Source organism: Lepus europaeus, chromosome 4 (assembly GCF_033115175.1).
Source record: "Lepus europaeus isolate LE1 chromosome 4, mLepTim1.pri, whole genome shotgun sequence".
Classification (NCBI taxonomy): Eukaryota; Metazoa; Chordata; class Mammalia; order Lagomorpha; family Leporidae; genus Lepus; species Lepus europaeus.
Window position 1 is genome coordinate 140,006,113 of NC_084830.1, and position 21,509 is coordinate 140,027,621.

A 21,509-nucleotide genomic window follows, 5' to 3' on the forward strand; every position below is an offset into this window, starting at 1 on the left:
TGCCGCCTGCTCTGTTGCCGCGTGGGTGAGTGTAGGGCTGTGCGAGCCACAGCTGCGGTGACAGGCGCCCGGGGCGTGCGTGCTGCGTGCGAGCGAGTGGGCGAGCGACTGCGCGCCCAGAGCGCCGTGGTGCCTGAGCTCAGCTGGACGGAGGGGCGGGCACCCGCCTGTGGGTGAGCAGCCCGAAGCGTGCGCGGTGGTACAGAGCGGGGGGCGCCTGGAACCGGGCGGCCTTAGGTGCTCGGGGAGCTGTCACTGCCTTCCTTCCCTTGGAGGGTTCGGGTGCCGCGGTGCGCCCCAGCCTGCCCCTACCCGCGGGCCACACCTCCATCCGTTCTGCTCGGCCATTGGAGCGTGGCAGCAGCGCCCGCCACCTCCTTGAGCTCGGAGGGGATGCCCTGTCGGTTTGCTCTGAGAACAGATGACGCCCCCAGAGCTGAACCAGACAGTGAGCACTGGGCCCGCTGTGGTCTGCGGGACTGACTGCTTTGGGCCTTTGGCTTCTGCCCCAACCTGGGAGCTGAGCCGTGGGCTGTGGCCCACATTGGTGCTTTCTGGGCCGCTGCATCCTGGGCTAGGCTTGCACCAGACCAGGGCTTCGCAGCCCGGGGGACCTCGGGCGTGCGCGCCCTCCCCTGCAGAGCCCGGCTTGCTTGGGGCCCAGTGAGGGAAGCCCTGGATTCTCCCTTCTATTTTCTTCTCCAGGCCAGCGTGTTAGGGTGTCGATTTTGTACTAACAGCAGGCTGGGCACATGCAGATGCTCCCTCTGCGTTCAAGCCCTGTGACAACCCTGGAGGAAGGTGGTCCTGTCCCAATTTTTCGGAGGGAGAGAAGGCGGCTCCCTGAGGTTAAAGTCACAAAGTGTGCTCCCAAGATGGGCCTTTGGGCTTTGCAGTGGCCGTCATGTGGACAGCATTGTCCATGTTGCCAGACACCCCCAAGATCCCCCCCACCCTGGGAGCTGTGTCATAAAAATGGGTTCAAAAGAGCACTTGGCTGGAATTTGGGAGGCTTCGGCTGTGGTTGAGAATTTGGCCAAATCCTTTCCTGAGTCTCTGTATAAGGGGTGGGGGCGAGGGGGTCTGAGACCCCTTACTGGCAAGAGCCTAGAAATCAAATGTCATCTTCAGAGAGAGGAGCAGCTCATTTAAAAGCCAAGGCTGAATTCTTCTCTTTTTTGAAGAAAGTCTGGGCAAGTGTGTCCATGATGACACTGCCAGGCAGCTGGGAGGTGCGTGTGGGGTCAGTGGGGGGCAGCTGCCCACCTGAGACGTGAAGGAACACAGGGTGCCTCTTTGCAAGATCCATAATGCTTGGAATTGGCTCTGTGAGCCACGCCTCTAACTGTCCGTGCCCCCTCTCCCCACACCTCTTGGAAGGCTGGCTTGCTAGGAGCACCCACTCTCTCAGTGGCAAGGATGCAGGAGCTAAGCTGGCAGCAAGTGCCTTGGCAGGAGTCACCTGTGCCAGGGAAATGAGCCGCCTGCTGCCAAGGAGAGCATGCTCTGGGGCAGAGGTCAGGGCAGTGGGCGAGATCCCGCAGGCCTCGGGGTGTCCTGTTCCAGCATCCTCTACCCCCGTGAGAAAGTTCCTCTTGCTGTTTGACTCTAATCTTTTCCTCCCTGCCTCCTGTGCCCTGCTTCCCACAGCCGGCCAGCGCTTCAGGGAGCCAGCTGGTTGAGCAGATAGCAAACAGACCCAAGGCCTGGGTTAGAGGAATTTGGGAGACCTGGAACACTCTAGAATGAGGAGGGCACAAGGGAAGTTCATGCTCTAAACCAAGATATCAGGAGAAAGCCCCACATCAATGAGAGCCAGGAGTCTTAACTCCCTGGTATGTGGCCAGGGGGCCCGGATTTAGGTGACTAAGATAACAGCAGCCTGCAGAGCTGGAGACCTCTGGTCCAGGCCAACCTGAGGCTGCCAGGGTCCTCCCAGCGCATTCTCAGAGTGCCCCAGCTGCGGAGGGCGTGAGTCTGTCACACAGGATGCTGTGCGCCAGAGCTGGGCCACATTTGGTCAGCAGATAGGGAGGCACAGGCGTGGAGTTGTGAGCAAGGGGTCCACTGAGACCCTCTGCCTCAGTGTGGGGAGGGGGTCTGGAGAGTGAAGAGAGATGGGGGAGAGAAGGGGACATCAGTTGGCTCCCCACGGTCCTTGACCACACACAAGCAGCGCCCCAACTCCTTCTTAGTGGAGAACAGGAGGGGACCCCGAAGGCACGCCCCCAGGTGTGGGAAGCGGCTTTCCCCTCCTCAGTGCACGGGCACTGGGCGGAGCCAAACCTCAGGTGTGAGTTCTGCTCCGTGACTCAGAGCTTGTGGGGCCGACGCCTGGCATCTCCACCTGGGGCTGATCCCCACCCCCTCATTAGCCTCGTCCCAGGGCCACGGCCACGGCCTTGCCGTCAGTGCGCTCATGGCACAGAGAAATGGCCCAGCAGAAGCCAGGCGCCTGGGGTCCACGCCCACTGCGCCTGTGTGGCCTCCCTCTCCCCGGCCAGCCAGAGATGCACCCTGCTCTCAGCTGCAAGACAGAGCCTCAGCCTGGAGGCCTGGGTCTGAGCCTCCAGAGGAAATGACAGCCACAGAGGTGCTGGGTTGAGACTGACTTTGGAACCTGACTTCCTGGCCTTCCGTACAGGCCTGCGCACGGGAGCACAGGGTCTGGGTGGTCGTGAGCGGGGCGCCCTGGCATGTGAAGGCGGACGAGCACCACTAGCTGAGACTTCTGGGCACGAAGAAATCCTCACAAGGTCTTTCTTTGCCATCCCCTGCCTCTGATCAAGACAACACCTGGGCCTCCAGACCTGATTCCAGGCTGTCTGGGGCCCAGGCAGAGGTGGGATGTGCCCAGGTGTGCGTGGCTGAGCTGCCTCTGGGGGTTGTTCTTGGCAGCCTCCACCCTTGGCCGTGGCCCCTGGCTGACCCTGCCGAGCTGGGCTCCCGAAGCAGACCTCCCGCCAGCCCAGGGCCCGGCCCCGGCCTCACACTCAGCTCTGGCTCCCTGGCACCTTGGGTTCATTAGGGACGATGGCAACAAGCAGAGAGCGACTTTGTACCTCCCAGCAGCTTTCATCCTGAGAGCTCAAAGCAGTTGACACACCAGGACTCACCCGTCCTCAGCCTGGGGCGGCAGGGTGAACAGGGGACAGAGAGCGCCCATCGCCCCAGACTGGCACAGCCAGGGGGCAGTGAGTCACCCGGCCTGGGGGGCTGGGGCCATGAGGTCTGATGAAGTAAAACTGCGCTGAGGCCTTGTTTGTAAGCACAGGTGGAAGTCTCCCTGCAGAGAGCCTGACACCTGGACCTGCTAGGGGGCTCTGAGAGCCACCAGACAAGGAAGCAGCAGCTTTGTAGGAAGCCGAGGCCCCCTGTGCTCAGAAACTGGCAGGAAGCCCAAAGTGATCCCTGACACTGCCCTCTGCACCTTGTGCCCAGAGCTTGGGGGTGGCAGAGGGAGAAGGTGCCAGGCCAGGAGGACAGACGCTAGCCTGGCCCCGGGGTTGGCTTCACAGCTTAGGACCAGTGCCTGGTCCTCCAGCCTCCCCTGCCCTGTCCCCTCCACCCCCGGGCCAGCCTGAGCAACAGTGAGTCTGGGGAAGAGGAGCTGTTTGTTTTTACTCAAAAGGCAAAGGGACTGAGACAGAGATCTTCCACCTGCTGGCTCACTCCCGGATGCCTAAGGCAGCTCACCGGGGCAGAGCCTTGCACAGCCACCTGCAGTCAGAATCGTGTGCAAGGTCAGAGATAAATAAGCGGTGTGTGGCGAGAAGAGGAGTGATTTGTTCTCCTGGGAAGTGTTGGGAGGGCTTCCCAGAAGAAGTGACATTTGAGCTAAGCCTGGATGGTGCATGGGGATTCTCTAGGGAGGACCAAAGGCTTTCGGAGAAGTCAAGGCTAGCACATGGCCAACCTGTGTGGCAGGCCGCTGTCATTTTGGGGGCACCTCCTGCACATCGGTCCTGATGTCATAAAGCACAGGTAGGACTTCGTCATCCTGCCTGCATGGATGAGGAGCCAAGCACGACGTTCTATGTCTTGCTCGTGGTTGGCCATGAATTAGTGGCAGGGTGGGATCTTAAGCTGAGGATTGCCCCCTGCCCTGCCTCACCATGCTCTTCCACCTGGTTCTGGGCTCTCCCTATTCAACGCCCCTCATAAAAAGCCACAGAGAGGCAGCACAGGCCTGTGGGTACATTGTGGGAGGAGGGCCTCCCCATCAGAGCAGGGGCCAGGTGAGGCTTGGAGCTTTCAGAGCTGAGCAGGTTGAGTCCGTGCCCTGACAAGTGAGCGTGCTAGGAAGGGGTGGATGTGGACACAGGAGGACGGCCCCAGGCTCTGAGTGCTGGGAAGGTGCTGGTGCTAGCGCCTGAATCCACGCTGCAGGTCCAGAGAGGGCTCCCCGATCCAGGGAGCCAGGGCCGTGCAGGAAAAGTGCCCTCCTGCTAGGCTGGTGTGGGAGGGAGGGGCTGCTGGGGTCTAGAGGTAGGTTTTCCGAATGTCAGCCTGGGGTTTGCATTTGTCTGAATCAACGCGAGAGTGGCACTGTCAGCGCTGCTCTTCGAGCATCTGCAGTGGCCCCCGGTGTGCGGAAGGCTGGGCAGGGCAGGGCGCGGCCGGAGCTTGTGCTCGTCCAAGCCCACTTGGGATGACGGTGGTGGATATCAGGGGCCGTGTGCTTTGGGAGGCTTCTAGAGGTTGGCACCTGGCCAGGGGACTGTGACTTGTGGTGCAGGCAGGTGACACTGAACCTGAGCTCACAATTTACTCCCTTCACTGTGCAGGGGGGTAAACTGAGGTCCAGAGAAGGAAGTCCACACCCCAACAAAGCACAGGGCTTGGCAGTGACAGGGCACAGCCCTGCCCCACAGCCAGCCTGGCATCTCACCCTGCCCCCTGCCATCCCAGTGGTTTCTCTCAGCTCCCTGAGGGCACCAGGCTCTCCCTCCTGTCCTGCTCCCACGAGCCTGAGATTAACCAACTCCCAGTCCTCCTTGGGTCCATCAAGGGCTAGAAGGGGGGTGGGTGTGTTCTCTGTGTCCCCAGCATGCAGCGCCCCCACCCTGTGTAGTGCTGGCATCACCCTCTGCAGCTGGGACCTCCACCAAGGTCCTTCCCTATCACCCTGACCTCAGCTCCACACTTTGTGCTGAGTGCTCACCCTGTATTGGAGCAGCAGAATGAATGGGGACCCTTCCCAGCTACCTCCCCACTGCATGCGGGCACCTAACGCTCCCCTCTCGTCTCTGAAGAGAGACAGGCCCATGGAGACAGGTTGCCCTGACTGCACTTCCTGGCTGGGCAAGAGTGGTCCTTGGGTGAGCTACTCCGGCTCATCATGGCTTTACTCTTTCTGGAGCCGATGGCTGTTCACGTTGTCGGGGCCGAGTGCCGGCTGGGAATGGGCTCCGGGATCAGCGAGGGGTGGGGGTGTCCTTGCCCCCCCCCCCGGGAGCTGTCACAGTCTCCCATCACCCACTGTCTGCCTTACTTTATTCACTCCTGGGGCTGCACCTGCCACTAGTGAGCCCCAGCTACAGGCCAGGCAGCAGGAACCTAGCAACACCCCAGCCCCTCCCCTCCCCAAGGCCCCCACCCTCTGGGAATTAAAGAACCCAGTTTGTTCCGAGGTAAGAAGCCCCAGGATGAGCAGGGACGAGGCTTAGGAGGCGGGGCAGGGCCAAGCCGGCTTCTGGCAGGGTGGATTAGAGAGGGCGGCAGCATCAGAGAAGAGCTTGCGGGATTTCGCTCAATCAGAGCTGCCCATACTAAGCTATCTCTGCCTTCCAGGCGCTGGGCTGAGCTCTGTTTCATTCCTGGCCCAAACTGAAAAAGGGGGTGAGGTTGACCCTGTTTTCCAGGCAAGGACGGCAAGGCTCAGGGATGTTAAGTGACTGGCCTATCGCATCAGACCCTGGCAGGGGACACAGCCAGGCCTGCGTGTCCGCCCTGCACCGCGAGGCTGTGGCCCGTGGCAGGAGGGGGGTGGTTATTCACGGGGAATGGGAGCAGAGGGTGTGGAAGCTGCACTGAAGGGCCGTGCGTGGGGAGCCCCCAGTGGCTGGGTGTGCTGGCATCTGTGGCTCCTGATAGGAAGTGGGTGAGGAGACACAGAGGCGTGTGTGGGAAAGGCCCGACAAAGGGACAGCCCCTGAGCCTCTGAGCGCCACCGAGGAGACCAGGGAGCTGAGGAAGGCACAGAAAGCTGGATCTCCCGGGTGTCCCGTCGGCCTAGGCTCCTGTAGGTGGGGAGAGGAGGCGCCGTATGGCTTGACCAGCCAGGGCCTGGTGGAAGAAGGGACGTTATACGGGCAGGAGGTTTGGTGCAAGTTGGGGAAAGTGGAGACACAGGGTTGTCACAGTTGCTAAGGCTGCTGGAAGAGGGATGTGGGGAGAAAGAGCCATCTTGGGAGCGACACTGGTCTGTGTGTTGTGTCTGAGCTGGTAATGAAATTCCCAGGCTTTGAGTTCTTTCCCAGCCCCTCACGCCCACTAGCCTGGACCACAGATGCCACTTCTCAGCCCTCGGATCCTGCTCTCCACCAAGTGCCTAGGCCAGAGCTGTCCACACTTGCAGGTGGATTTGAACAGGAGGAGACAAGAGCCCAGAAGCCTGTTCACACCCTCCCCAGAGCCCAGCGTTTCTCTGAAGCCTTGATTTCTATTTTATCTTGAACGCGCACATATACTTGGCATCCTGCTCCATCACATGTCCATCTTTGGCCAAGGTGCTGCTCTTCCTAGCCGATGAGCTTGGCGCGCCCTGGGGAAGGAGCCCCGATCCATCCTGTGGCTTGGGGTGACCCCGGCTGAGGCACAGTCCTGGCTGAGTGCTCCTGGTCCCTGCTGCTCTCCCTGCCCTCCCGCACCTTCTGGAGACCTGGAGCTGCAGGGACCGCCAACTCCAGCCAGAGATGGGGAGAAGACTCAAGGACCCCTCCCTCCGCCCTCTCAGGGCTCTCCAGGCGAGGGGTGACCCCGCCCACCAGCAAGGCCCCCTGCACAGAGACCTCTGCCAGGCCAGGGCCCAGCTCCCCCAGTGGGGCGATTCAGGCGCCTGTGCCTTCCACGGCTGCTCCCCAACCTGCACCCAGCAGCTGAATAGATGCTTGGGCTCCACAGCTTGCATCTGTCCATGGAGTGCTTTCTCCTCCCTTGGTCTCAGACAGACCACATGTGGGTTACAGATGAGTCACCCGAGGCCCAGAGAGGCTAGAGGGCACACAGCTGAAACACGGGGCAGCTGGGACAGACCCGAGGCACCGTGCCCTCGGCTGCCACTCTTCCCTCGGTGTCTCATGTGCGCCAGCCTCGGCATCTGGGGCATGTGCCCCACGCACTGGGGAAAGCCCAGGGATGCTGTGGTGACTGTAGCCTGTACCCACTGTAGCCTGTACCAGTGGCTCAGCCCCGGAAGTGGGTGGCACCCCCTCCCTCAGCTTTGCCACTCCGGTTCCTGTGCTTAACCCCGAGCCTGAGGGGGGCTCTGCTGCCCGTGGGGTCTCCGTCACTGGCCATGGCAGAGCCCTGAGGAGGCCCTGCAGGTGGGCACGGCGTTGGCCCAGGCGGGCAGGTGGGACCTGTGTATGCCCCGTGTTGGAGCTGTGGAGGCAGGCGTCTGGGCATGGGGCCTCTGCGGGGCAGGGGGAGCTTGTGGGCTGGAGCATTGTGCTTCCCTTGGTGCTGCCCGAGCGCCGTCTCCACTGCCGTCCTGGCACGGCCTCCCTTCTTCAGCGCTCGTCCCCAGCCCGCTCCAGCCCTAGCCCTCTTCTCTTGTAGCTGAGGTACCTGGCACCAGGCCCACAGGCTTCACTAGCATGGAGTAAATGGGCCTTTCTGAGGCTCTGCCCCCTCCCAGTCTCACTGGGGGCCTCAGCCCCAAACGGGGCAGAGCCCAACCCAAGGGTGTTCAGGGCCATACCCCTGGCACAGGGTGGGTGCCTGGCACATCACAGGAGCTGCTGGGAGTGACCACGTGTTGGACGGCTGTGAGCCGAGAATAAGGCAGGCCCAGGCACCAGGCAGGACCTGGCTGGCTGGGGACCATGGCTCGGGGAGAGTCGGGAGGCCCCTGGACACATGCTCCCCCCGGAGGCCTGGCCCTTCTGCAGGCGCAGGGAGCAGGCTGTCGGTGCCCACTCGAGGCGGCTGTGTTGTCAGTTGAGGGTTTTTTTTTTTCTTTCTTTGTCATTTGAAGTCGGAGTCTGTAATTAGTCTCAATAGGTGTCAGTCACTTTGTAGGTGGGAGCGGGGCAGGGAGGGCCGGCCAGCGCCAGGTCGGCAGCAGCACCATGGTAGACTTTGATGCCAGGCGGCCTGGCCACATCGTCTCCAGGTGTTGCCCTGCCAGGGGCCGGCTCAGCCTTAGTCATGAAGTGAGGACCATTAACCCTTTCAAGAGTCCGCTGCGCCTGCCCCTGGATGGCGCTGCCTGGCTCGGGTGCCTGGCCAGGTCCTGGGCGTCTGTCTTGCTCTCAGATCTCAGCGGGCTCCGCACCCACCGCCCACTGCTGAGAGGAATGAGGTCAAGCTGCTGGCAGCCCCTCCTGGCCTCGGGGCTGGGATGTGGGCAGTGCGCAGCACGGGCTGGTGGTGCTGACTTTAACGAGGTGCTTTCTGGGGACGGCCCAGCCCACGGACACAGGCCACATGCCCTGGCTTGGCAGCAGGCCACGGGAAGCAGGGGCCATCACATGGCCCGTGGCCCAACTTGTGGCCACCATGGGATGTGGTCCTGAATCTTAGGGAACCCATCCTCACCAGAAGCCTTTGGGTAGAGACTTGGGTCGGCCTTGAGGGTCCTTTTCTTGTTCTTGGAGAGCTGCTGAAGCAGCCCCCACACCTCCACCCCCACAGGGGGCTATTGCCGCTCAGAAAACCCTATGAGAAAGGAGAGATGCCCAGCACCCAAGAGCCCACCTGGCCATCAACTTGGCACCTGCACCTTCTGTCTGTGGGCAAGGATCAGCCGCTGGGGGTTGGGGTCAGTGATGGCCATGGGGGCAGGGTGTGGAGTCAGCAGCCCTGCTCTCACCCGGTGCCTCGCAGCTGTCCACTGTCCCATGTGCTGGGCCTCTAGGAGGCCCCATCTGGGCTGGGAAACACACAGACCTTAGGCCCAGGACCCGTCCCTGTGCCCACCTAGTGGAGTTGATGTGGATGCCACATGCGGCATCGCCAGTGTTCACTGTGCGTGGACGACAGCTGGCAAGCTCTTCTGAATGCAGCCAGCACAGGGGTGTGGAGCCGTAGTTCTTGCCATGGGAAATTGCATTTCCCAATGATGATGGGGAAAAGGACGCTAGAATATGTCTTCGGGAAAGATTTGCTGAAGTCCCATGGAATTGATTTAAACGTGCTTTTCTGTCTTCCTCATCTGTGTCGTGTAACTTTTCTACAACAACAACAAAGTGTGTTTCTTACGTAACAAGACAGTCAGAAATGAACAAGCCAGCCTGAGTGGGGTGTGGCGGGGTGAGGGGTGGCGAGGTGACTCCTTGTATGGCTCCGTCACTTCTGCCTGAGACAGAGCTCAGCACCACATGGCAGGCCCCAACCAGAGCGTGTGGACGGAGTGGAGGGCCGAGTGCCTGCCCACGCCGTGGCTTTGGCCCTGACCCTGGCACGGCCCAGGTTTCCCTGGCTTTCGGCCTATCAGATGGCTCTGGTGAGGAACCGCTCCGAGCTGTGAAAGAAAGCTCTTCTCAAGACGCGATCTGATGCAGATGTCGGGCTATTTTTATTTTGTCATCCTTGGAGAAGAGCTGTCTGACAGAAATATAATGCAACCCACAGGCGTAATTTTAAATTTTCTAGCAGGTGCGTCAAAACAACAAAAAGGCGAAACAAACGCAGACTCCTTGTTCTGGGTCACACAGCCCCACGTCACCCGGGCCTTGCCTGCCCCTCCGAGACCCCCGAGGCCCACCCCCATCTTCTGTCTTCCAACCACACGGGAAGTGTCCTGTGAACACCAGGTTCAATCCCACTGTGGAGTCTTCCCCAGCAACTCATCCTGGTCACGTGGTTCCTGCTGAGCGCCCCCGGCCACCTGCGCCCCTTGGTGCAAATGGAAGCTTCCTCAGCAGGACCCCGTCCCTCCGCCTCGTCACTGCGTGGTGGTTCTGAAGTGAGGAGATTGTCAGGACGTGGTGTTCGCCAGCTAGAGCAGCTCCTTGGGATCTGGAATGTGGCCCCATCTTTTCCATTGGTGGCAGGAAATAATTTTGCCCCCAGTTCCTCAGACCCTCTGCGTTGGGGTCACACCTGCTATTTCTGGGGTCCATGTCTAAATAAGACCACCCGTGCTACCCCAGTCCATCTCACCACCATCAGGAGTGGCATGGGCTCGGTGCAAAGTCTGGTGCCGGGAAACCTGCCCTCTGCCACCAGTTAGCAGCATCCTTGCCCTGGCTTGCTGGGAGGGACGTGACCCATGAAGGTCGGGCCGGGGCTGCCCTTGTTTGCAGGTCGGGGGGGGGGGGCACCTTAGGACCTCAGACAAGCTCTCTGTGTGCCCAGTCCAGGGGAAGGGGACTAACTGGAAGTCGCCCCTTGGCCAAGGTCTACATCACCGGTTTACAAGGTTTACATGGACCTTAGAGCGAAGTCTATGCAGCTGTGTTCGTGTATAAGCAGTGCGTGGGCTACACGCCCTGACAGTCGCTCTCTGCTGTGTGCCTTCTGTTTCAGGAAAAGAGGTAGAAAGAGGAGGCCTTTAAAACCCAGGTGCCTGGAGCTGGCATTTGGGCTAGCGATTAAGACGCCACGTTCCACATTCCGGGTTCAAGTCCCAGCTCCAGCTCTGACTCCTGCTTTCTGCTAATGCAAACTGTGGGAGGCAGCGGCGCCGACTCAGCAGCCGGGTGTCTGCCACCCACGTGGGAGACCTGGAGTGAGGTCCTGGCTCCCAGGTGTGCCTGACCCAGTCCCAGTGCCGACCACTGTGGACAGGAGCTCCCTCTCTGTGTCTCTCTGCCTCTGACATAAACTAAAAACCAAAGCGCCATGCCTGGGTGCACTGCTGGGCTCTGCAGGCCACGTCCCAGCCTTCCCCTTGGCATCACAAGCAGCTTCCTGGCGACCTTGCTGCCAGGTGAGCGCCACGGGGAGGAGCCACTGGGCAGCACAGAGCAGGTAAAGGAGGCTGAAGCTGCAGGGTGGGGAGGGTGCCGAGGTGCGACTTCACTCACATGTGCAAGAATGAAGTTCCAGAAGCTCCCACAGGTGAACACACGGATGCGCATAAAGGCTCTCGGTGCCCAAAAATACGCCAGGGTTCTAAGCTGTGAGAAGGAGGGAAGTAGGAAGACACTGAAGAAGGCGAGGAGCCCTCACGCTTCTCGGGAGCTCTGACAAATCAACAAGCTGAGCACTCAATAAAGAAACAGACCACAGGCGTGAACCAGCAACCGCATAGGAAGAAACACAGTGGACCGATACACTTGTGAAAAAATTCAGCCTCACCAGTGATGCACGTAGTGCAAATTGAAACTAACAAAGCGGCGCTATCTTTTGCCTGGCTAATTGGCTGAGATGAGAGGCATGATAAGGGCTCCTGTTGGTGAGGGTGTAGGGAGAACAGGCTCTGCCATCCACTGGGGGCAGTGCAGCTGGGTGCAGCCTCCCCCAGGGGAGTTGGCAGCATGCACAGAGCAGGTTTGCACCCCCTTTGACGCAGCACTTCTGCTTTGAGCAAGATCGCCGTAGGAAATAATTGTGGCTAGCAACAGCAGTAATAGCCAGCCCTCATTAGCTGCTGCGTCTGCGCCAGGTGCTGCGTGCATCATCTCGTGGAATCCTCACAGCCCTCGCCCCCTGAGGGAGCAGCTATTATTTACCACCTGTGTGTTGCCAAGGAGGACACTGAGGTGCCAACGCAGCAAGCCTGTGGACACGGCCCCAGGACCCAAAGCTCACAGTTGCAAAGCCCAGACTTGAATGCCTAGAGCAGAGAGGTGCTGGGAGGTGTGTGGTTATGTACCTATAAGGAGGTTCCCCCTGGGTCGTGTGTGATGGAGGGAGGGGGCTTGCTGACCGCCCCACAGCAGGAGTGCACTATTTAATTATGGGACACCCATCCAGGAACATTACGCAGTCATGAAAAAGGATGCCCTGAAAACCCTGTGTGTGAGTAGCCGAGGGTAGGGGGGTTGTGACTAACAGAGGGGTGTGAAGAGAGCTGATAAAGTCAGTTTGCCCTTAGGAGGCAGTCGTGTGGCTGTCGTCAGAAGTTGCAGGGAGACTTGTTTGATAAGCCGTGTACCCTTCTGCACATCTACCATTAGTCACGTCAGAGAATTTGTTCCACATAACTTTATTTCCTTGAAATGCTGCTAAGGGTTCCAAGAAAAACAGTGTCAAGGTCCTTGCTTGGAGCATCTTATTGAAGTGGATAAAGATGCTTCCTGGCCCGGGCTCACGCACATAGTCTCCAAACCAGATTGCTCACGGAACCCGTTTCTCAAGTAGCATCTGTTTTCATCTCCAGAAACCCATGTCTTAGAGATCTCATTGCGGGAAATGCTAGTATTAATATTCAACACCGAGGTGAAAGGCTTACATTGTTTAGTTAAATGAAAGAAACATGTTGCTAGCACTGATCCCACTCTGTGTGTGTGTGTATATGTGTGAGAGAGAGAGAGAGAGAGACAGAGAGAGGCAGGCGGAGGCAGCGAGGGAGGGAAAGGGAGAGAGAAAGTTCTGAGCACTGGGATCACAGTGATTTTCTTTTGATCTTCTGTAGTCTTTCCCTCCCCGACATGAGCCGAGCTGTGCAGCCTGTATGGTGTGCTCCTAAGGCGGGCTCCCTGCTCTCTCCAGTCCCTGCAGCCATTCCCACCTCCTGCCCACTTCCAAGACCCTGGAGCTCCCGGAGCCTCAGCTTCAGCGGCAGGCAGTGGGACGGTGCTTGGGACAGTGAGCGCGTGCAGGAAGGCGTGTACCTGCTGAAGGGGGCTGTGCCCATGGGGTTTATCACACAGCCCAGCAGGGAGCTCTGGCTTGCCCTCACCTTTTTCCTTTTACTTGTTTGTCTTTGTTTAGGTGATGGGGAGAGGAGCAAGGAGGTGATGCCTGGCAGACTGGGGAGTGTGCAAATTGCAGGGAGTTTAAGGAAAGCTGGGGAAGCCTGCAGCTCGGCACGGGTGGTTTTGCATCAGTAACAGGTCCTGTGTCCGCCAGTGCCATCTAGGCCTTGCCCCCCATCTCATCCACCCACGTCAGCCAAGGCACCCCCTGTGCCTGGCTCGCCTCCCTCCCAGCCCTTATCTCTGAGCGGAGAGAGTGCTGCCCCCAGCCTGGCCTTGGCACACCCTGCAGTGACAGCAGCGCCCGGTGACAGCCGCTCTGCCTGAGAGTGGGAGCTGAGGTGTCCTCTCGGCCCACCTGTGCCCTCTGGGCATGGTGCAGGCCTGGGCATCCGGGACAAGAGTTAGATCGTGAGAACCAAGTTGAGGAGACCTGGCTTTGAATCGTTTCATTGTCTCCCCGCCCCACTCAGGCAAGAGACTTGACCGTGCTGAGCCTCAGTGTCCCCGCCTGTGAATGAGTTCAATCATTGCAGTGAAATCGCGGGGTTACTGCGCTGGTTTCATGAGCTGACAGGCACAGGGGCACTTCCTGACAGCAGCTACCTGGACAGCACTGCAGATGAGAAACGCGGCCCGGAGGGCGGGCCCTCAGCGCTCGCCTCGCTCCCTGCCTCTTCCAGCCCAGCCCAAGGCCAGGGCCCCACACCCCTCTTTGCTCACGCTTGGTGCTGTGCCCACCTCCACCACACTCACCCACCTGCCTTGTGCCCCACAGCCACCCGGCCGAAGCTGAAGAAGATGAAGAGCCAGACGGGACAGGTGGGTGAGAAGCAGTCACTCAAGTGCGAGGCAGCAGCCGGGAACCCCCAGCCCTCCTACCGGTGGTTCAAGGACGGCAAGGAGCTCAACCGTAGCCGTGACATCCGCATCAAGTACGGCAACGGCAGGTGAGCAGCGTCCGGGCGCCCTCTCCTCCCAGCAAGGAGGGGCCTGGACTGGGCAGAGCCCAGGCTGCAGCCCCAAGCCGTGCGGCCACGGTGCTCATCCCACTGCCTCTCCATCCCCTCCCCCCACTCCTGCCCGCACCCAGCCTTCTTGCAGCTCTGGACCCTCTGGGAAGGTTCTAGGCAAGAATTAAGTGATTAACAGCTCTGAAGGTCAAGGGCAATTTGATTGTCAAGGTCAGCTTTGCTAGTGGAAGTTCTTACCTGCCCCTTAAACTTCTCTTGGGAGACCTGTCCCAGGGTCTAAAAGCCCGGTCATCTAGAATCCTCAGTGACAGCCCTGGCTGCCGTACGCCTCTCCCCGCCAACCACCTGGGGTGCTGGTTTCTCAGTTTCCCAAACTGCAGATTGCCAGAGAGCTTGGACAGGAGTTGGGAGTGTGTCTTGGCAACAGTGCCCCCACAGCCCAGCACGGAAGCAGGCTCCAGGGAAGTAAAGCAGAGGCTCCCCCGATTCTGTCCCATCCCAGGCTGCTCAGCAGGGGCATCTGCCACCACCGAGGTCAGGAGTCCCACATGGCCCCTCCCCACGCGGCTACTCCTTGAGCTGCACAGAGCAGGCTCACTTCCCGCTGACCCAAGAACTCCTGCCTGCTCTGCCCACCCCCAAGCAGCTGGCCCCCCACCTTTCCTGGCCATGGTGTCCCCCTCGGCCCCCACAGAACGCAAAAGGAGAAGTCTTAGAGCCGTCCACCCAGCCGAGCACAAGGGGCGATGAAGGAGGGGCTGGCCGAGGCAGCCTCGCCTGTGGCTGTGGTCTCGGACCTGTGAAGTGGTGGGGTGAGGGTCAGGGGACTCGGAGCTGCTTCCTGTTCTCTGAACTTCCTTGCACGAGTGGGAAGCAGAGACGGAAGCAGGCAGGAAACAGTGCATCATTGAACAGGGGGCTGGCTTCAAGCAGAGCGGTTTCTGGCTGAAAGATGTGCTCTAAGGAAACGGTGCTGGCTGGCGGGGGCAGGGGTCTCCGATGTGTCCCCAGTCTACAGCGTCGGTGAGAATGCAGGCTGCCACCCAGCGCGGCTCCTGCCCCTGCCTTGCAGTGCCCACCCCGTGGAGAGAAGAGCAGGCAGGTTGCTGGGAGCCTCTCTGCAGAGGGGGGTCTCTCCCTTACTGCCCTGCGACCATGGAAGGCAGGAAAGTGCTCTACCCTGCCCCAGGCCACACTCACCCCCAGCCCCCGCAGCCCCCAGCCTGCACCAAGTCCTGGGGTCACCGCTGGCCTTGGCAGCCTTCCTGTCACCACTGTCAACCATCAAACCCGCCCCCTCACCTCTCTGCTCCGATGCTTGCCCCGCCCGCTGAGCCCTCCCTCTCGCATCCTCCGGCCTGAACCCAGGCCTGTCGGCCTCCTGGGGGGGAGTCCCCCTGCTCCTGGGCCCCTTGCACAACTCTGAGTTGCCCCCAATGCCCACCTTGGCGTGGACGTGGCACTTTACTCCTCTCTCCTGCCCTCTCCAGCCATGGGGATTTCATGTTCTCCCCTTGCTTTAAGTACCTGACCCAGGGAGGGATTTGGCCTAGCAGTTCAGTCGCCTGCATCCTGTGTCAGAATGCCTGGGTTCGAGTCCCCAGTCCGCTCTGGGCGGGCAGCAGGTTCACGGAGTCACTGCCCCCATGTGGGCGACCTGGATTGAGTGCTCAGCTTCAGTCTGGCTCTTGTAGGGATCTGGAGAATGAACCAGCAGGTAGGAGCTCTCCCCAGCATCCTCTCTGACTCTCAGATAAATTTGTTAGTTGTTTAAGATGAGAAAGAGAACAATCCCCAAGTCTCCACTCCAGGCTGCATGGCTTTTTTTTTTTTTTCCTCAGCTCCAAACCCACCCTGTCAGTTAAACCCCAGACATCACCGGGAGGTAGCCCACAGCCCACAGGCAGTGCACCTGCCACCTCCTCCAGGTGACCCCATGTCTCCTCACTGTCTCCCACCACAGGCCCCTTGTGAACTCAAGTCTGTGTGTAACACACATGGATCGGGCATTGGCTATGTGCAGAGCCTTAGGACACTCCTGTGGGCAGAAGAGACGCGGTCCCCGCCTTCTTGCACCTCCATCCTGCCCCCAGCACCGCCGAGGCCACGGCTGCCTGGCAAGGGAGGGTCTTCCTCACACAGCCACATACCCAGTCCTCCGCTTTCTGCTCCACAGACCCGGAGAGCCCCCCGGGGCCCCTGCTCGCCCTCCGCTCCTTGCCGTGCTGCTCCCTGACACGGCTGTACTTCCCATCCTGGGTTTGCTTTCCGTGACCCTGGACCTGGGCCCAGGCTGTTCCCCCGCCTCTTGTCCCTGGCAGAGATCTCCAGCTTAAATGTCACAGCCCTGGGACACCTCCCCGAGCCCTCGGGGCGGCTCTGCTTCCTCTTCTCCAGTGCGCTTCAGATGTGGGGCATTGCTGAAGATCTCCGGCTCCTCTGGCGTGACAGCCCAAGGCTGGGTCCCCACCCACACCCTCGTCCCCTGTATGGCCCAGCGATGATGAGGCTCCTGCAGGAAAGCCCTCCTCTGTCTCCCACATGGTCCCCCAAGGGCGAGGCAGAGCCCCTTTCACTGTCCTAGGCTATTTTTTTTTTTTTTTTGACAGGCAGAATGGACAGTGAGAGAGAGAAACAGAGAGAAAGGTCTTCTTTTGCCGATGGTTCACCCTCCAATGGCCGCCGCGGCTGGCGCGCTGCGGCCAGCGCACCACGCTGATCCAAAGCCAGGAGCCAGGTGCTTCTCCTGCTCTCCCATGGGGTGCAGGGCCCAAGGACTTGGGCCATCCTCCACTGCACTCCCTGGCCACAACAGAGAGCTGGCCTGGAAGAGGGGCAACCGGGACAGAATCCGGCACCCCGACCAGGACTAGAACCTGGTGTGCCGGTGCCGCTAGGCGGAGGATTAGCCTATTGAGCCGCGGCACCGGCCCTGTCCTAGGCTATTTGGCAATTGGAGAGACAGAGGTAGACAGAGAATGGTCTGTTTTCTGGTTCATGCCCCAAATGCCTGCAACAGCCAGAGCTGGGGCCAGGCCAAAGCCAGGAAGCCACGAATTCATCTGGAGTCTCCCATGTGAATGACAGGGGCCCAAGTACTTGAGCCATCACCTGCTGCCTCCATGGATACACATTAGCAGGAAGCTGGATCAGAAGCAGAGCCAGGACTTGAACCCAGACACTGGGATGTGGAATGCAGTGTCCTGAGTGGCATCTCGGCCACCACGCCGAAGGCCTGCTGTGGGTTGTCCTCGTCTTTTGAACGAGTCGTTTTCCTGGTTCAACCTCGGTTTGACCCAGCAAATGGGAGCCCAGTGCAGAGGCAGGGCCGTCAGGTCTTCTCTTGGGTACTGTGGATCCCTAGGAGTCTGAGGTGTGCCCCCTGCCCCATGCACTGCGTTCTGCAAGGGTCCCATCCCACCTGTCCTGGCCCTGGGCTCCCAGCTGCTGGGTGGTAGTGCTGGCACCGTGAGCCACCCTGGGGAACTTGGGATTCCAGGCCAAGGTCCCCGGGAGTGTCTCAGAGCTGCCACCTCCACGCACTCCCTGCCCTCCTCTGTCTACACCTGACCTGATCCGGAGGCCCCTCTGGGGAAACCTTCCCACTGCCCACGAGACAGCCAACACTCCACCTGCCCAGGCTGCACAGGTGGCCTGCAGGGACCCCTCCCCAGGCACTGGCTGTCCCTGTGCCTGCCACACCACGGAGTCTCACCCCCACCTCCCTGTGCTAGGAGACAGCTGCCCCCACCAGCCTTGGCACCAGCAGCACTGTTCCCTCATTGATGAGGGGCAGGCATGGACAGGCCCCTCAGGCAGGCGGTCAGGGAGGGAGGGAGGCGCAGAGGGAGACACGCACCTGCACCTGCGCCTGCGCGGGTCCCAGCCCTGCCTGCAGAGAGCCTCCACAAAGGCTGAGGGACCCTGCCAGGCAGCCTTGGGTGGCACAGGATCCACCTTCCAGGAAGCCAGAGAGAGTCCTTAGGGCCTCGCACCAGAGCTGGGAGTGAGGCAGGGACATGGTGGCCCTGGGGCCCCCTCAGCTCCGACCCTCGCCCTGGGCGTTTGTGCGGCTACCTCGCTGATGGCCGGGAAGAGCCCGCAAAGCCAGAGGCCGCGGCCAGCACACCCGGCTCCTTGTACCTCCACTGTCCTCTCCCCAGAGAGGCCCTATGCCCCTCTCCACTGGCCCCATGCCCTCACGTGGGGGGCCTTAAGTCGCAGCTCATATCCATCCTGTTATCCCCAGCCTGCCATGCATGGTATTGCGTGGAGAAGTTTGAACTCGGCTGTGGGTGACAAGGGGGATCTGGCCGGCGTCCTTGAGGCACTGGCACAGGGAACCCCTGCCTCGCCTCTCCAGGCTCGGGGAGCTGGACGAGCCCCGTGCTGGGGAAGCCGGGACGCACGTGTGTGCTCAGGCTGGGGCAGGAGGCTGTGTTTGTCCCCAGGGCCTCCAGGGCTCTGTTTAATGCAGGGAACAAACTTGAGTTGACCCAAGAAGGCTGCGGGCAGGCACCAAGCCAAGGACACAGAGACCGGCTTGAGCCAGGCAGGGTACGGCGTAGGCAAGCAGCTGTCACTACGGCTTGGGGAGGTCGTCCCCACAGCAGGAGGGTCTGCTGGTGACCGTGCAGCGCCCTTGCTGGGGGGGCAGGGGGCTTTGTGAGAATGTTTGCGTGGAGATGTACCCCCAGAGGCAGAGGCCAGGAGCAAGGTCCCCAAAGCACAGGGTGAGGAAGAGACTGTGGGCCTGCGCTCCCAGCCCAGCCCCTCTGCTCCCCTACCTCGTGCTTCTCACCCCCTGAATGGCCAGGGTCAGGGTGATGACAGCTCGACTGTCCTAACTCATGCCTCACCCCAACAACCCACTGCGCATTGTCGAGGAATCGGGAGGTCGCATCATGTGAGGAAATGTTCATGTCACTTCCTGCTGCTCCTTGGGGGCTGGGCTGGGTCCTGGGCTTCATCCAGAGCTCAGGCTGCCCCTGGAGGCACTGGGGCAGGAGCCCGGCGGGAGCTGTGAACAGACCCCTGCAGAGCCTGGGTACCCGTCGGCCATCCTGGGCGGCTCTGAGAAGCACTGGCCTGGGCTTTAGAAAGAAGAGAGGAACAGGGCCAAGCGCCCCTCGGGTCTCAGCGTGCAGGGGCTGGGTACAGAGACCACCCAGAGAGAGCCCGCATCCTCACCCACGAAGCTCCTGGTCTGCCCCTGCCTCAGCCTCACCGGGCACCCTTGGGCAAGTCTGGAAGCCCCACGAGGACTCCACTTGCCCTCTGTGAGAAGGGGGCACCCAGGTCCTGAGGATCCCGTGCAGGATCTTTCTGGCCTCTGAAATATATAAGTTCCTGACACCAGACTACGCTCAGTAAACATTTTTTTTGAATGAATGAGTAAATGAATGAATGAGTGAGTGAAACAAGTGCCCCCTTGGAGAGGCCACGGAGTGCCCCTTAGTGGCAGGGCTGATGTGAAAGCAGGGGAGGGCCACAGGCCCTGTTGCCATGGGAACCTGCAGCTCTGTGTCCCTGTCTGTGTCAAGCACTGTGACAGAAAGCCCCCCGTGGGCTAATTTATAAGCAGTGGGAATTTGTTGGGCTTCTGGTTCTAGTGACAGGGACATCCAAGCCCAATGGGCCACACGTGGTGAGGGCCCACTTGCTGCACTGGAACGTGGCAGGAGGCCTCTCATGGTGACACAGTGAGCAAAAAGAGAAAGGACCAAGGCCCCTGGGGCCCAACTTCCTTTGATAACAAACCCGCCCCTGAGATGGCCACGTGAATGCATCCAGAGGGTTAAACACCCACCCCTGCTTGCCCCCTCCCAGCACTGGTGGCTTGGGGTTCAGGTTCCAGCCCAGAAACTTTGGTGGGGGGAGGGGGACACATCCAAAACCCAGCACTGGGAATAGACCTCACGTGTGCAGGGAGACAGGCTGTGAACCAGGGAGGTGACCGGGGACTCCACCAGGGACATGTGACACGGAAGGTCCAGCCTTGGCCCCGTGGACATGAGGATGCAACGCATCAGTGCGCAGGGCAGCTACCAGGCCGTCTGTGCTGTGCCAGGGCTGTGGTTCTACCTGGCCCCCAGATAGGGCCGCCCGAGGGCATCTTGTCCCACCTAGCGGGCTGTGCGGGGAGGCACGGCCCACCCCGGGCTCACACCAATGCCTGTCTTCTCCCCTCCCTAACCAGAAAGAACTCACGACTTCAGTTCAACAAGGTGAAGGTGGAAGATGCTGGGGAGTACGTGTGCGAGGCCGAGAACATCCTGGGAAAGGACACGGCCCGCGGCCGGCTGCACGTCAACAGCGGTAGGTAGACCACGGGCCAGGCAGGCTCCCCGGGGCTTGGCGGGCGGGCCGCACGCCCCCGGAGGCCCGCACGTGATCTGTCTTGCGTTGGGCTCCCCTCCCCGCTGCAGCTGCCGTATCAAGTCCGAGATCTGAGCCGATTCAGAGAAATGCAGTCGAAGCATAAATGTTTAGCTTTGTTATCTGGGCCTGGAAGAGCCGCCAGCTCTCATCTGAAATAGCCTGAAAACTAAATATTTTGAAATCAAGAGGTGGGGGTGGAGGGGAGGATATTTTTAGAAGGCAATTACGGGAGGCTGGGCTGTCAGGAGCGGGGCTGGGGGAAAGGCAGGCCCAGGGCGGCTGGGAGCCGCGGCCTGTTGCTCTGCTGGGCACCTGAGGGCACGTGGCATCTCTGCTGGGCCCCAGGCTGGGCACCTGGGCTTCAGGGTCATCCTCTGTCCTTGCGGACAAGGTCAGGACCTCCAGGCACCCTCGGCTTCAGGTCTCTGAGAGCAGGACGCCTTGTGCCGGGCGGCGCACCAAGGCCCTGCTCTGCGCCCCCACCCCGCCCCTGCCGAACTGCCTGCCCCCAAGTGCGCCACAGCCCCCGGGGGCATTCCCCTCCCCGGTGTTCCAGCTGAGGGTGCCCTCAGGCCACCTGCGTGCTTCCAGGGGCCGCTCGCAGTCCCACCCCCATCCCAGAGCCCAGCCTTGAACCTGGCTTCACCTGACTCCCCTCTCTGGGCCCTTGTCTGCGATGTGGCCCTCAGACAGACCCCCAGCTCAGGCCCTGGCAGCCCCGTGTTGGCAAGGGACACCCCCGCCCCTGCCATTAAGCCTGAGTCTCTGCATCCCAGTCCCACTGAGCCTTCTTTCTGGACATTTTTACCCTGGTGCCCTCCACTCTAGCCCCACCTCAAGGGCAACCCTGGCTCAAGTCTAACCCCACCTCAAGTTCCCTACTCATCCAAACCAGCACCATGAGCTGTCCTCCTGCCAGGCCCCCGGCCCTGGAGCCACATGACAAAGCCTGCGATGCCGCCCAGCCTCCCCCAACCACCTTGGCCACACTGGCTCTCCTCGGCAGCCTGGCCCCTGCGGCGTCGGCTCAGCTGCAGTCCTGGGCCACTTCTCAGGCAGTCCTGATGGGGTGATTTCTCGTGAGTTCTCCCCCAGAACGTCCAACTGTCGCTGGCCTTCCTGC

General features: G+C 60.7%; 1 protein-coding gene across 5 annotated transcripts in view; it reads left to right on the forward strand.

Annotated features, from left to right (window-relative positions):
• NRG2 (neuregulin 2) overlaps positions 1 to 21,509 on the forward strand; it is a 265,355-nt gene that overhangs the window by 217,111 nt on the left and 26,735 nt on the right. For all 5 annotated transcript variants that reach the window (XM_062189034.1, XM_062189030.1, XM_062189032.1 and 2 more), the window contains 2 exons: positions 13,810 to 13,981; positions 20,205 to 20,323. In XM_062189034.1, coding sequence (XP_062045018.1) covers positions 13,810 to 13,981; positions 20,205 to 20,323 — 291 coding nt within the window. The remainder of the gene's footprint in view (positions 1 to 13,809; positions 13,982 to 20,204; positions 20,324 to 21,509) is intronic.